The sequence below is a fragment of the Hakea prostrata genome, chromosome 2, assembly GCF_041222555.1.
Source record: "Hakea prostrata isolate BN-2017 chromosome 2, UWA_Hpros_2, whole genome shotgun sequence".
In the NCBI taxonomy this organism is placed as follows: Eukaryota; Viridiplantae; Streptophyta; class Magnoliopsida; order Proteales; family Proteaceae; genus Hakea; species Hakea prostrata.
Genome location: NC_142601.1, coordinates 64,535,056 through 64,548,965, shown reverse-complemented (window position 1 = coordinate 64,548,965; position 13,910 = coordinate 64,535,056). Strand labels below are relative to the sequence as shown.

General features: G+C 37.4%; 1 protein-coding gene across 11 annotated transcripts; it reads right to left on the bottom strand.

Annotated features, from left to right (window-relative positions):
* Window positions 1-3,941: 3,941 nt before the first annotated feature.
* On the bottom strand, window positions 3,942-13,301 carry LOC149025705 (uncharacterized). Of its 11 annotated transcripts, none has more exons than XM_089145906.1 (6): window positions 13,113-13,301; window positions 12,884-12,966; window positions 9,621-9,724; window positions 5,889-5,943; window positions 5,688-5,800; window positions 3,942-5,287 (listed from the first exon to the last, which is right to left on the bottom strand). In XM_089145906.1, coding segments are annotated over exons 1-6 (459 nt in total). In that variant the 5' UTR covers window positions 13,215-13,301; the 3' UTR covers window positions 3,942-5,285. The 11 variants fall into 11 exon arrangements, 7 of the variants coding, with proteins under 7 accessions (XP_089002032.1, XP_089002033.1, XP_089002030.1 ...); XM_089145907.1 differs by lacking the exon at window positions 3,942-5,287 and adding an exon at window positions 5,294-5,385; XR_016171766.1 differs by lacking the exons at window positions 3,942-5,287; window positions 12,884-12,966; window positions 13,113-13,301 and adding exons at window positions 11,398-11,526; window positions 11,625-11,789 and having other exon boundaries at window positions 5,392-5,800.
* Window positions 13,302-13,910: the final 609 nt, after the last annotated feature.

Here is a 13,910-nt window from a genome sequence, read left to right as displayed (position 1 = left end):
ATTTTGCATACGCATGTTGTTTATTACCATTATCTCACTGTCTCACGGGGAAGAAGAAGAAGAAAATGAATACGACAAAAGAACTCTCGTCGAAGAGTGGAAATGACTATTACGACCCCACATTAACATCATAAAAAAAGAACATTTTCAAGTTGGGCAGATGAAACAGGTGAAGAATATTCATTTTTTTGCCTTTGTAGGAGGACATAGTGCCCTAAATTGACGGCTTGATATATGTACGGAGGGGGACTTGATTTAACAAGGCTATCCATTTTCAGTGACACATTTTCCGGCCCATTAGCCCAAACAAAAGAGTATGAATGGATGAGGAACAAAAAAAAAAAAAAAAAGTGGGTGTGAACTGTGAACAGTGAAGAAGACCAAGAGACATTAATGGTGAAAGATGGATATGTGGGCAATAATCCAAGTGGGTCCGGGTAAGAAACACGCGTGGATGCCGGGCACCACTCCCCCACCCGATTGCTTGACCCGTCAACTCAACCAAAAAAGCCATTGAATCCTCTTCCTGCAATCTTCTTCTTCACCTGTTCCATTTTATTTCATTCTTCCTTTTTATCTTTCTTCTCTCTTTTTCTCATTTTGAATACCTTTTCAGTTTCCATCATGGGGCTCTAAATTTCGTGCTAACCTCACTTGTTCATGTGGGTTTTGTCACCACTTCACCCCACTAAAATTCTTGCTTGGTCTATCTGCTCTTTCTCAAAAAAAATTTCTCCTGTGAGGTCATGGAGATCTGATCATTGGTTAACAGAGGATAAGCCCATCAACAAACCACCATTTTCTTCTTCTTCTTCTTCTTCTTCTTCTGTTAGACTAAGATTTTTGATTGCTCATTAGCCTTTAATGACGTTATCTTCAAAGGGTAATCTATGTTCATCTTTTTTTTCTCCTAATTAATGGTGGGTGGAGTTTAAAGATACTCACACGCATGTCTACTAGTGGTGCTTACGTACTTGTAATAGGAAGGTCTTAATCCACTAGCTATGTGGATTACAAAGTTGGATTAAACGATCGAATAGGGTTAGTTTAATCATCTTTCCTTCTTTTTGCAGTTGATCAAACATCATCATCTTTATCCTTTTTCTCAAGTATCTGATAGCCACTCGTGCATTACGACGTGTCACATTTTGGTGTTTTTTACCTAGTACCTCCTTTCTTCTGTTCTCACACTGTTACCAATCAATTAAGGCCATTAAAGGTTATTATATGGCAAACAGTTTATCTTCTCTGGTGTCTCTTTCGATTGGTTTTGCTGTAGTCTTTTTTCCTACTTGGTGTCTCTGCTTGGATAAGTTGCAGAAAGCATTTTCCATTTGCATTCTTTTGTAGAAATAGTGTTTCTCTTGGTTACCCATGAGTTCATAGCTCTCCGTGACTGGATGGGTGTTCAGTGAAAATGAATGGACGGGAAAGAGTTCAAGATATATGTCACCATGAACTATGACCTCTCTCAGATTACGGTTCTGGGTAACTCAGTGGTAGTCAAGAAAGACCAAATTGAATTCTCAAAACAATAAAGGGGTAGACACTAGTGTGTGATCCTTTCCTACCAGACCCACATTTGATTGGCAATTTGGCACTCTTTTTTGACCAATGACCAAAAAGTTACAGGATTGAATGTGCTTTGCTTCGTTAAATGGAATGGCTTTTAGAACTAGCTAGCTCCTGCTAGCTTATCCTGTCATCTTTATCCTCCAAAAACAAAAGCTAGGGCTTGGACTAGACAATTTCACAAAGAGATACATATATCTTAGCTAGCTTGCATAAGTTGTGTGATTGATTATTTGTGATTTCTAATATCATTTCCGTTTACAGATACATCAACTAGGCATTTGAAGATTTCTAAGCAAAAGTTAGATAAGTATACATTTTTTTTTCCTTTGGGGGGGGGGGGGTCCCTAAATATTTTTATTGGAAGCTTATGCTGTTCATCAAATACACCAATAATACAGGTTAAAGCATGAGGATTATGACAACACTCTTTTGAGTTTTGTTAGGGATGACAGCATTATTTGGAAGGTTTCAAACTTAATGACATGACAATGTTAAAATAATCGTATTCTTATAACTTTTAACTATAGCAAAAGGGCATTCAAAGAAGATTTTGAAAAGGTAATAAGATCATATCATGATGGTTCTATAGATAAAAAATAAAAATTTTTGGTAACTATTAAAGAAAAAGAAAAAAAAATTACAATACAAACCCTAGGAGAAAAAAAAATCTTTCCTAGAGTAAATATGAGCCAAGTATACAGCTGACCAAGAGCCACAAATTAGCGAAAAAAGCCAAACTAAAGTCTGAATTGGAAATGAGTGTTTTGTTGATTGGTCTTTTGAGGCTTATTTTGGCCATCCCATTAATTGAAGGAGACATTTTTGTTTCTTTCTCGTCTTGGTGCTATTCCACTTTTGCGAATGATATGCTCCAACTTCTCCCTTGCCAACCCCTGGGTCATAAATAGTACAAGAGTTGATTTTAAAACAAGGGAGATCAAGCCCAACTCAACCACACTACAAATTGTCATTTAAGTTTTCTCCATTTTCCTATTGAATCACATATATCCTAGAAAAAAAATTGTGGATACCATTGCTACACATGAATGTATCATTTTCTATCTAAAGATCATTAACCCTAGTAGATGTTTGTGGATGTCATTGTCACCATGTATATAGATATTATATACATAAATGGGTACATATATGGGTTTGGGTCCTGCTCATTGCAATGTGTCATAAAATTTTCAAATCCTTATTAGAAGTCCCTTACAAAGTGATCAATTTGCTCAAATCTGGCTAATAGATTTTTTCTGGTTGTGTAATAAAACTGCTCTCCCAACCTCTGTTTGTATGGAACTTATCTTTGACACCAAGTTCGCTCTTTTTAGATTGTTGTTTGGTTGTATTGTCTTATATAGTAACAGAGAGATAATGTAAATATGCATTTATGTATTTAGTGTAAGAATCACACAATCTAACATTCTTTTTCTCAATCTCTGTTAATGGGTAAAATCATACCTAAGAAAACCATGTTTAAAATTCTCCTAAGCCACATTAACACCTAACAAATGGATAATTAGGTACCAAAGAACAAACTAAGACATTTTTTTTCTTCTGTTTTTTGGTAAACACTAAAGACACTTACATAGGATTAATAGACACCCTAAATTACTTTATCTATGAAAAGATTCTGTATGAATGTGACAATACATTTAAACACGCTTGAAAAGTACTATTTATTGGTCAGAATTTATACTGTGAAAATGGATAACTATAATACAAGTGATGGAAGATCTCAACCCACTCCCCCTACTCAGGATCTGCCTTATTGATTTCTGGGTCTCACCCATATTCATGATTTTTTTCATCACTAGTTGAGTCATTTTAAAGAATGATATTAATCCAAATTAATACAGAGAAAACTGACAAGTTATGTGGGGTTTCGTGTCCAAACACAAGATCGTACGAAATGATTGCTCTATTTTCGTAGATTTTCTATTTATATCATGCTATGATGACAGTTTTGAAAATAATTACGGGATTTTAAAGAGAATTACAGGACATAAAGATAATACAAAAATAAAAGGGTGGAGGAATACTGGCACTACACCCCCAACAAGTGTGTAGCATATGGCCAACATGTTCCCCACTTAGAGCCTTTATGTTGATACAGCTTTATTGACCCACCTCTGAAATGAAACACAGATAGGAGGACATGACACAACTGGGAAGTGTTACAATCTTGTTGGGGGTATGCCTACCTAAAAGATTAATGAGGGTAGTGTTAGTTTTTCCCTATAATAGGAATGAAATTGAAAAATAGTTTTTATCCAAAAGATTTTCCCAGTAGTATTGATGTTTAGTGAGAAGAGCATTGTATGTTACAGGAGAACTAAGAAGCTATGGCCTATGAGTATAATGTGAGTCAGTAGTGGTAGATAAATCCCATTGTGTGTTCTAGAAGTGGAGAGGCATTGGATCCTTTTCTAAATGGTATGGTGTGAAAAATATCTCAATGTAATAGAGAAGTAAATTCAGCAGTGGATTATCTGGCAGGAGCATCAGCTAAGGCATGAATATCGAAAGCAGGATCAAGGTGGTAACCATTGCTCTTAAAAGGATTCAGAATGAGATTGAGATCTGTCTGTCTGGCCCTCCTAGATTTCAGTTCTAAAGAGGTCTTTGAACGATCTTGCTTCAGTTCAACGAGATTTACAACCGTTAGATCACGCATCTCAGTCAAAAGAATTTCAAACTTGGTGCTTGTTTCTCAATGGTCAAGATTTGTGTGGATATAATAGACTTTTGGGCGGAAATTGTCACCTCCCAACTTATCCAGAATGTCACGATAGGCCAAGGCAACTTCCATATCCCCGACTACAACATCATCACCAAGAATAGCGGCACGGAGGATCGCCTTTTGTATGTTATAGGTGGAAAAAACTATTATATAGAGGAGTAGGTGGGGGAGTGAGTACTCATTGACCTGAGCGATTTCAATCACCTAGCAGGCAGCCGAAGACAAGACAAGTATTCACGTAGGCCTCTATGCCATCACACATCTGCGGCCAATAGTAAACCTCTTTCAACAAATGCGCGCGTACGTCGTTGCCCGGAGTGGCCCGCCCACTTGGTGTCATGGCATTCACGTGTCAGATCACACATCTCAGTCAAAAAAATTTCCATCTCGGCTGCTTGTTTCTCAACGGTAGATGCGCAATCCGACAGTCCATTCCGTCTTGCTGAACAGTTCAGTGCTTTAATGGCACTGAACTGAAGCAATATTGGGCTTGAAAGGGATATACACTTCTCTTAACCATGCGTGGAAATAACCCTTTATACCTAATATACACATGATTAATTTTCTTTTTCGCAATTTTTCTTGATAAAAGACGGCCTTTGAGTGAACAAATAGTAACAGGGAAGACTCTAGAGCTTATGTTGTTTCAAGAGATATGTTGATGAATACCAGTTTCAAGATAATGTACAGCATTCTTTCTCAACTAAACATGAATGTCCACCATATGTTTCCAAAATCAGCTTCTTTTTTTTTTTCTTTCTTTCTTGGAACTTCCAATATCATTCAAGGGATGAAATAAAATTAGCTATCATAAAAAATTACCTAGTGCTGCGTTGACCATAACATCATCATGATGCTCACGCCTATCAACAGTATCACCAGGAAACTTTATCTGAATCAAACTGAACCAGAAGAATTCCTATCGTCATCCAACAGTTTTGGCCACCCTTTCCGCACGTCTCTCCAATTCTGAGTAGTATATGCTCACCAGGTGAGTGGGTGAGTGGTGAGAGAGAGTAATTTTCAACCAGCTTACATGTAAAGAGAATGTGCATTTGTGGTAATCTCTTTGTTTACCCAGATTGTCAATAGATATAAATCAGTAACGATCAAACTTTGTATCATGTAAATGTGAATCAAAGAAAAATGAATAGGTTTCTTCCTATAAAAGAAAGAAAAATAACGAATGGTGTGGAGTTTCAGGTATGAAAATTCCATAACTAATGAAGTAGAAATTTCATGCAATGGTTCAAAATCATGGAAAATATTGGTATGCCTTCTCTGAGAATGGATAAAACACTACATGGGCTAATTCACAGAGGATAAATTTCATGGAGGTTAGGGGAATAAATTTAACTGTTCTTCTTACATTGCGGTTTCCTGTTAGGATTATTGGTGGATGTTTCTGCAGCAGAAGCTGAAAACCTGTTTTGATCTTCAAAACTATGCACAGGATCTGTAAATGACCATGTAGGAGGGAACCTGAGTGAAGATACCAAGAACAATCTTAAGGTGCGGAAACTCGTATAGCAGAAGACTAACTAGGAAAAACAAGCATGACACAACATACCTGCTTGACTTGATAATCTCGCCATCTATGGTGTCTTCCTTGTCAAATATGACACCTACAACCATGTCAAGAAACTAATGATGTCCTCAATTAAATCAACGTTAGATAACCAAGGCAACTAAGTGGTCTATAATAGTCTTGCATTTTGCCACAAAATATCCAGCTCACTTCCTTGCCTAGTTCCTTCTGGAAGAGAAAAGAACGGATTTCCTACATTTGAGTATACACATAACACATGTGGCTGCTGAACTATGAAGATCAAATATGAGAGGCACTGCTACTCATTCATCTCTATTTTGAGTATATAGATGAGGTGGTTGAACTTGAAGAAGAAAATGAGGGGCACTGCCACTAATTCATCTACAGCAAAATATAACATCTACCCTACCTATATACATGCGCACACAACCACGCATAATACAGACATACATACATATATGCTCTGGAAGAATCTGAGAAAACTATGCTAGATTTGCTGAAACTAGACCCAGCTTGGGTACAAACTCACCCAGTCTAGGTGAAAATATTGATAATGTTCCAACTAAATCAAGCGCAAGTCCACCCAGCATCTCATTTGATTCAAGGCTGAGCCTGATTTGAGCTAACTCGCATGCCTAATCACAGTCAAGATTCAGGCTTACAAATCTGAAATATAACCATAAGTAAAGAGATTGCATTCTGATGTTTCATAACTATTTCGAAGTCACAGTTGGAAAACTACGCTTATAACAAAAGAGAATCACCAAAACCGAGTAAAAAAGGGTAAAATCTGGTCAAGAGTCACATAGGCTTGGCCAGAGTAAAACTCGGTCTTAGTTTACCCAAGTCACAGACCTACAATAGACTGGGTATTCTTATTCCAAGTGAGCTAAAACCACCAATCCGGTCATCCTTCTGGTTTATGGAGAGTCATTTGAAATGTGTTCCTTGGTTGATGGGTACAACAGTAGTTATTATGACTCCATGACTACTGTCCAATACCACAATAAATAATTTCACTATTTCCTCAGTCACAGTAAAGATCACACGTTCTCACTTACCATGAAGATGGAGAAAATAGCATTGTTATTGGAAGTTTGGTTCCCAAAAGTCTTTTCTTAACAACAACCACCCAGCCTTATCCCAACTAATAGAGTCAGCTACATGGATCTCCACCATCGAATCTCTAATCAAGGTCATACTAGATACAAAACCTAAGCTATGGATATCTTTTCCAAGGTTATTTTGGGTTTGTCCCTAGCTCTTTTAGTTCCTTCAATCTAGATCAAATTGCTCTTCTGATGCAGATCCAACATCGAATTGGCTTATTTTCCTTCAAAATCAACCTTGGGTTGATAGAGTTGGGTGTTGGGCCTTTGTTTCATAGATTTGTGTGGTCATGGGCCTATTATATGGGCAAAATGTTCAGCATCTAAGCTAGGTTCGAAAATAGGTGATTAATTTGTCTAATAGACCTAATTATTTAAATTCTGCCCAACTCAAGTTATAAAGGTAAAAATAGTCTTTGCATATGTCTTTTGTTCAGTAAATATAAATTCTGCCAAAATGTTTACCTACGTTCCCTCCAAATTTCAACCCAATTTGACACCTATAGACCCCATTTTTCTATCCAAAGAAATTCATCCAATATCTCCCATAGGATGGGCTAAGTATCTTTGATCCCTTTGAAACCTAACCCACTACCCTAAAATGAAACCCAGCCATCCCATGTGTTATTATTAAGCCATTCTATATCAAGAACATCCATCTTTACCAGCATAATCATCACATCAAAAGACATATCACAAAGACCCAAAATTTCATGAAACCCTTTTTAGGTCCCATTTAAAACCCAAATGATAGCTCAAATAGTTTCAACTCCAGGGGCGTATACATAATTTGCTCTTTAAAAGTTACTTGGCAGTGTATACATAATTTACTCTTTAAAAGTTACGTGTATACATAATTTGCTCTTTATCATCAGAGTGAATTAAATGCATCCCCTCAGGTCTTACCCGTAAGGCTGTAACTGATGCAACCCCCTAGAAATTCAAAAAAATTCATGCACCTACCCCAAAAGGGTTACCATTTACAAAAGCTCCACGCCATTAGATGATAGCTGTTAAGTTGAAACCTTTTTTTCAAGTGGCCATATTACCCTAGTAATATGACTACCTTTTTTCAAAGTGGCCATATTATGACCATTTATACCCTTTCTTTCACCTTAAGTTTTCTCCTAAAATGATCTTATTCTTCCTTAACCAGAATCAATTTTATACCAGAAAAAACCACAAAAATTCCATGCTTCTTGTTGGGTGAGATTCGATTTTTTCAAGGTTTTGGGGTGGTAGTGAAGGCATGTCTTTTGGAAATTTGATAATTTTGTTAATCAACAGAGGCGTCAAAAGCTTGAGACACGAAGTTGTGAGAGGGTAATCAATGGATTTCCTTTTATAACCCCCTCCTCTTTTGCACTCCACTTGTAGGATCCATAATGAAAGGGCTTAGTGGTTGATGATTGTTGCATTTCATTAACTATTTCTTCTTGGCTTTGTACACTAGTGGGTTTTGGCATTGAAGTGGTGGATTCTGGGCTAAAGGTTTTGGATTTGGGAACTGTGGTGCATCCATAAACAAATCCTAAACAATCAAAATGTTTCGACTTATTAGAAATGCAGCAAATCCTCAGGATAAACAAACATTTTATTCTTTATTCAAAAGTTCTCTTGAGCTAGGTCCTCAACATCTGTTTGTGCATATTAGCATCCAGCTTCAAGTTCTTAGTCAAATACTCAATCCAAGTACTATCAGTGAACAGGAGAGAAAAGAACAGATCCAATACATAACATAGCAGTGGATCTTGATGAGGTAAAATGAAGCAAAAGACTGAGTAATAACACATCATGGATCTTAAGAAAACAAGACTAAACTGCAGTGAGCTGCACAGTACAGAGAGAAAGGGAGAGAGGACTGGGTTGAATTAGATTGACCATTACACTCCAATTGTTTTCTTAGACCACCATTCATATCCTTTCCTTTCCCTTCCATCACCCTTTGAAAGGGTTGGGATAGAGGGGGCCACCTTTACCGGGGATAAGGACTGCAGATAAGGTTGCTGGAGATTTCTGGGGTTAGAGCTGCAAAATCTATTTGAGAAAAAATGCAGAAGGAAGAAGAAAGGGGAAATTTGGTATTTCTCTTTCAGTCTGAGTTTTTATACAAGAGGTTTAAATGGGTCATTTTCCCAACAAACTAACAAACAATTAACAGAGTTAGGAGCTATTTTCAACTTAAAACCAATTTGGAGGAGGTGCATGAAAATTTTGGAGTTTGGGCAGGTGCATGACAGCTATACTCTGAGTCACCCCATTTTGAAGAAAGTGAATCGAGTGGAAATTGTACAAAACAAAAAATAGTTTTGAGTGGAAAAACCCTGGTTTTCCAACTATGTTTTGAAAATATAATTACATATACCTGTCATATCTACATTTTACATGTAATGATAATAGCTTAGGCTGTATATGTCACATACAGGTTCCCTACTTCACCTGGGTTACAACAGGCCACTCCCACATGGTTAGAGGCTATGCCCACTCTACCCTCAAGTTGAACTAAGCCTGCAAGACTACCTTTACAAATAGTTACTACAAGCCATAACCACTGGCAATTATTCATTCCAAACAGTAATGAGGAACAGTACAAAAACCAAAGCTAGCCTCGTTAATTATTATGGCATCTCAAATTGGTGTTTACCTCCATACAGGTCCTTTCTGGAAAAATATTTGGCTTTCAGGCGACGAACATAGTCAGCTTCATATTTGTTGTACTTCTCTGTGTAATCTGGAGTATCTGAATCACTAGCCAGAATGGATAAATTTTGACCCCTTATTAAAACAAGTAAAATTTTGATAAAAGAAAGAAGTATTTCTTGTATATTTTCTAAAATTGAGAATGAATATACAAAACAAAGCCACGTGCTACAGAACATTATGAGTTCATAGTATTTCCATACACCGTGACAGATGAATTTTCCATTACAACAATTAAAATGATTAATACAAGATGGGTGATGGTTTTATGCAACACAGATTTTACAGGGTTTTACCACATGGGAAGAAGGTAATGTAAACTAGCAAAGCAAAAGAAATTAAGTATACCAGCCAGTGTTGTATATAAATCTAAGACTGATCAAGGATGTTTGATGCATTTATTTTCATCATATATGTCCAAGACTTCCTACTATTTCTGGTTTACAGAAACAAATGTTGTTCTGTCATTTCCACTCATTCTAGTTTACAGTCACTATAAGGCCATCTATAGCACTCTCACTGTCAACCATTTGATTTCTCCAGAGGTATATATCCTCCCAAGTTATTGGATCTTCTAAAAAGGTAACTGTACACCCCAAGGTTTGAAATTTTCATTTCAACCTTTGATTTTGAAAATCTTTTGGATCTTAACTGAAATTCAACCAAAACTCTGCATGATTGGGCTTGCCACTTCGTCTGCCCATTTCAATAGTCATACGATCATACTTCAGCCTGAAACTTCATGGAAACCCCAATTGAACATCTCTAAAATATCAGAATCTTTAGACTGTCTAATCAATAAAGAAAGGGAAAGGGGAAGAATGAGAATCAATGGAACCGTGTAACCTTGGGAGTATTCCACTTAATATTGAAACTCTCACTTCATTCACTATGTATATGACACAAGAAACACAACAGGGTAAGAAACAAGAAAAAGACCTAAACAACCCTCTGCTTTCCAAACTATACATGTACATAGCAGACTGTATAAAACACACCCAAAATAGTAACTAGGTTTTGTAACCTACGTTGGTAATGCATGTTGTACACTTGTACCCTGTTATATACTTCTCAAGTACAGCCAAAATGACAGTTTTGGTTTTGTAAACTAAGTTGGTAACGTACATTGTAACTTGTTATGTACTTTCTCAAATATAGCCTGTTCTAAACCATTTAATATAAAAATACAAAATTCAATGAGAAAACTAAAACATACATTAGAAATTGAAAAAGAAAACCAATATTGCACAATAGCAAAATATTACACCTATCCAGATATTGCTAGCAATTCTTTCTTTCTTCACTATTCTAATCCAATTAGTTGGTATCGGAGCCAAAGCATCCAATTTCCTCCTTCTCCACTATGATCTTCTAGCTCTCCTTCCCTGATTTCTCCTCCACTTACTGTTCTCCTCCAACACCTCGCGGCAACACCCCCCCCCCCAAAAAAAAAAAAAAAAAAAAAAGTCACTTCATTCTTATTCTTCAGAAAATTCTTTTGAACTCAAACTGCTTAGGGTCCCAAGCAGCCAACGGAACCGAAAGATGCAATTTCTTCCTCCATTTCGTTCTTCTTCCTTCCTCTCCTTCCCTGTTTTCTTTTCCTGTAATTGTCATCCTTACATTCTTCTCCTACAGAAATCCTCCATCCTAACCCATCGCTCGATTCCCATTCCTTAAAAGGTCCCGCCAGCAGCCGAAAAAAGAATATAAAAGCTTACCCTAACCGACTGCTCCACTGTAACGCAATCTCGTTAATCCTAATTTCCCTTGGTCAGAGTCCTCAAAAACCTTCTTTTAAACCCTGTGAAAACGTCCCCATCCTTCAGTTCCACTTCTACTTCCACCGACTGAGGGGAAGAAAGAAAAAGACAGAGAAACCAAATGACAACGATACAGACCCAGGAAAAGAAGAGAAGAGAGACGAGAACCAGAAGAAAAAGCATACCTGGTTTCTTCTCGTGTTTTTCTGCTTCATCCATTGCGAAACCTTCCTCGCAGTGTTCGACAGAATCAAACTCCAGTCAACACCACTTCTTTTTCGACTTTTCCTTTTTCCAAGTCTGATTTTCTGATCGACCTGGGATTTTCCCTTTTTTTTTATTTTTTTAGCTTTTTTAATTATTTTCTGATTTTTTAAAAGAAATATTAGTCTTACCACTAGAACAACCTGGTTGCTATTTTTTTTATTGTTTACTAATTAATATTTTTGGGTAGATTTTTAATAATTTAACCCCTTCATTATTCTAGTTCATTTCCCTTCATCCACTGAGTTTTCGCTATCACCCCTTCGAGCCTCATGACATATTTGTTTTTTTTTTTCATTTTACCCATTGATGCCTATCCTAATTTGATGCTTGTGGTCTAATGGTCCTTTCCTAAACTCGTTACTTCTACACGAGTGGTTTAGTAAATTTCAAGTCCCATATGTTCAAATTCCCTCTGTCTCCCTCCCATTTGGCATGTTGCTTTTGTGACAGATTACTTGATATGTTGGTAGATGATCATTAATTTGGTGTAGCGCTTCCTATTTTATTTCTTGTATATTGGCCTCCTTTTCTTTGTGACTTGCATGGGTGGTGTGAGATCCGGTCCCTCCATGAGGCTAGTGCTTGTGCATAGGACTAATGCTGTTGCTATTTTTTATTGTTTACTAATTATATTTGGGGATTTTTATCCCCTTTTTTTTTTTGTTTCTTTCCCCTCCCCCCCGGGGTTTCGCTCCCCCCCCGATCGCCTCATGACATATTTGTTTTTAACACCGTGAGTCGAAAAGTCCAAACTCACTTGGGGGTTTTTGGGGGGGTGGCCGGCATGAGCGCTCAAGTTTCTCGTGCAGGGACTCGGGCAGTGCTGTGCATAGGTCCTCCTGCGGCGAGGCATCCCTCTTTTTATAGAAAAAGATTAAAAAAAAAAAACATAATTGTTTTTTTATGTTTGAAATTTCTTGTCTGTAAACAGCAGTTCTCTTTTAATTTCCGAATCTACCCTCAGATAAGAATGTAATGAAAAAAGCTTTCAATTGTACAACAAAAGAGAATTGAAGACCCACACACCATTTGCGAGAATAAAAATCAAATATCTGAATTTGTGAGGCAACTACCGAAGTATTCCATCTATTGAGACACAATTCATGCCGACGACTGAGAAAAGAAGGAGAAGAAGAATTTACAGAACAAAAGAAAGCTGAAGCTGAAGAGAACTTACTGTGAGCTTTCAACTGACTCTGGCTTAGGCTTTCTCTCAAGAACATCGGTGGCAGCATCGTCTATTGAAGTTGAACTCGCCTTCTTCAATACATCAACAATAACCAAAAACAAAATTCTTTAAAGTACACTCAGTAGACTAGAGAGGTGAATTTTTCATTTTAAATAAAAATAGAGATGAAAACTTGACATGTAAGAAAGACGGAGAGAAAGAGAGAGAGAAAGCGTACCTGTAGAATGGTTGAAGGGTTATTTTGTGGTTCGGTGGTCGCTGTTGAGAGAGGGTTTTGGTCAGTACATTGTGCTAATGGATTAGGCGAAGGGAGTTCCATTCTCTTCTTCTCAAAAAAGTTTACTTTCGGTGAAGTGCGAACAACAGCAAAGACGAAGAAACGCAAAAAGTGGTATACACCGACTGAAGCGCGTCAACTGACCTGGTTACAGCGGATCTTAAATAGTTTTAAACAATTTTAAGTTTTTCGTGTTTTTTTTTTTTGGAAAAATTGGTAGCTTCTTTATTAGGGTGAAGACTATCAGGGCATGCCACAGGAAGCATTGAATTCATGACCCACTCATTAAGAAGGGTCAGCCATTATCAACTGTATCAACTGAACAAATCTGGATCATCACCCCCGTCGGTGGGCCCCACAGATGAAAAATATTAAAAAAAAAAATTCACATCACCCACCCTTTGGGCCCCTTGTATTTTAGGGTGGAAAAGCCGTCGCAGATCCGGACTCCAACTAAACAACCTTCAGTGGTTTATAGCCAGCCGCACATCTAGTTGATCACTATTGTTGAGTCAGGATCATCTCTCGGTCGCTGAAGCACCACCCGCCTTCCAACAACAAAAACACAATGGGACCCACAAGTTAAAATATGATTTTTTTTAAAATGTGTTTTTCACCTTTAGGCCCCACTGTTTTTGTGATTGGGCTTTTGTGATTGGGAAGCCGTGGGTGAGCACTCTCCCCCAATTACAGATCCGACTCACTATTGTTGGGGATGTATACAGAAGTTTGACTCTA

Coding starts and splice junctions, on each gene's coding strand:
- LOC149025705 (XM_089145904.1), bottom strand. CDS start 13,214: ATGGAACTCCCTTCGCCTAATCCATTAGCACAATGTACTGACCAAAAC. Junction 12,967..13,112: donor ACCCTTCAACCATTCTACAG/GTACGCTTTCTC, acceptor GATGTATTGAAG/AAGGCGAGTTCAACTTCAAT. Junction 9,725..12,883: donor GAGTCAGTTGAAAGCTCACA/GTAAGTTCTCTT, acceptor CATTCTGGCTAG/TGATTCAGATACTCCAGATT.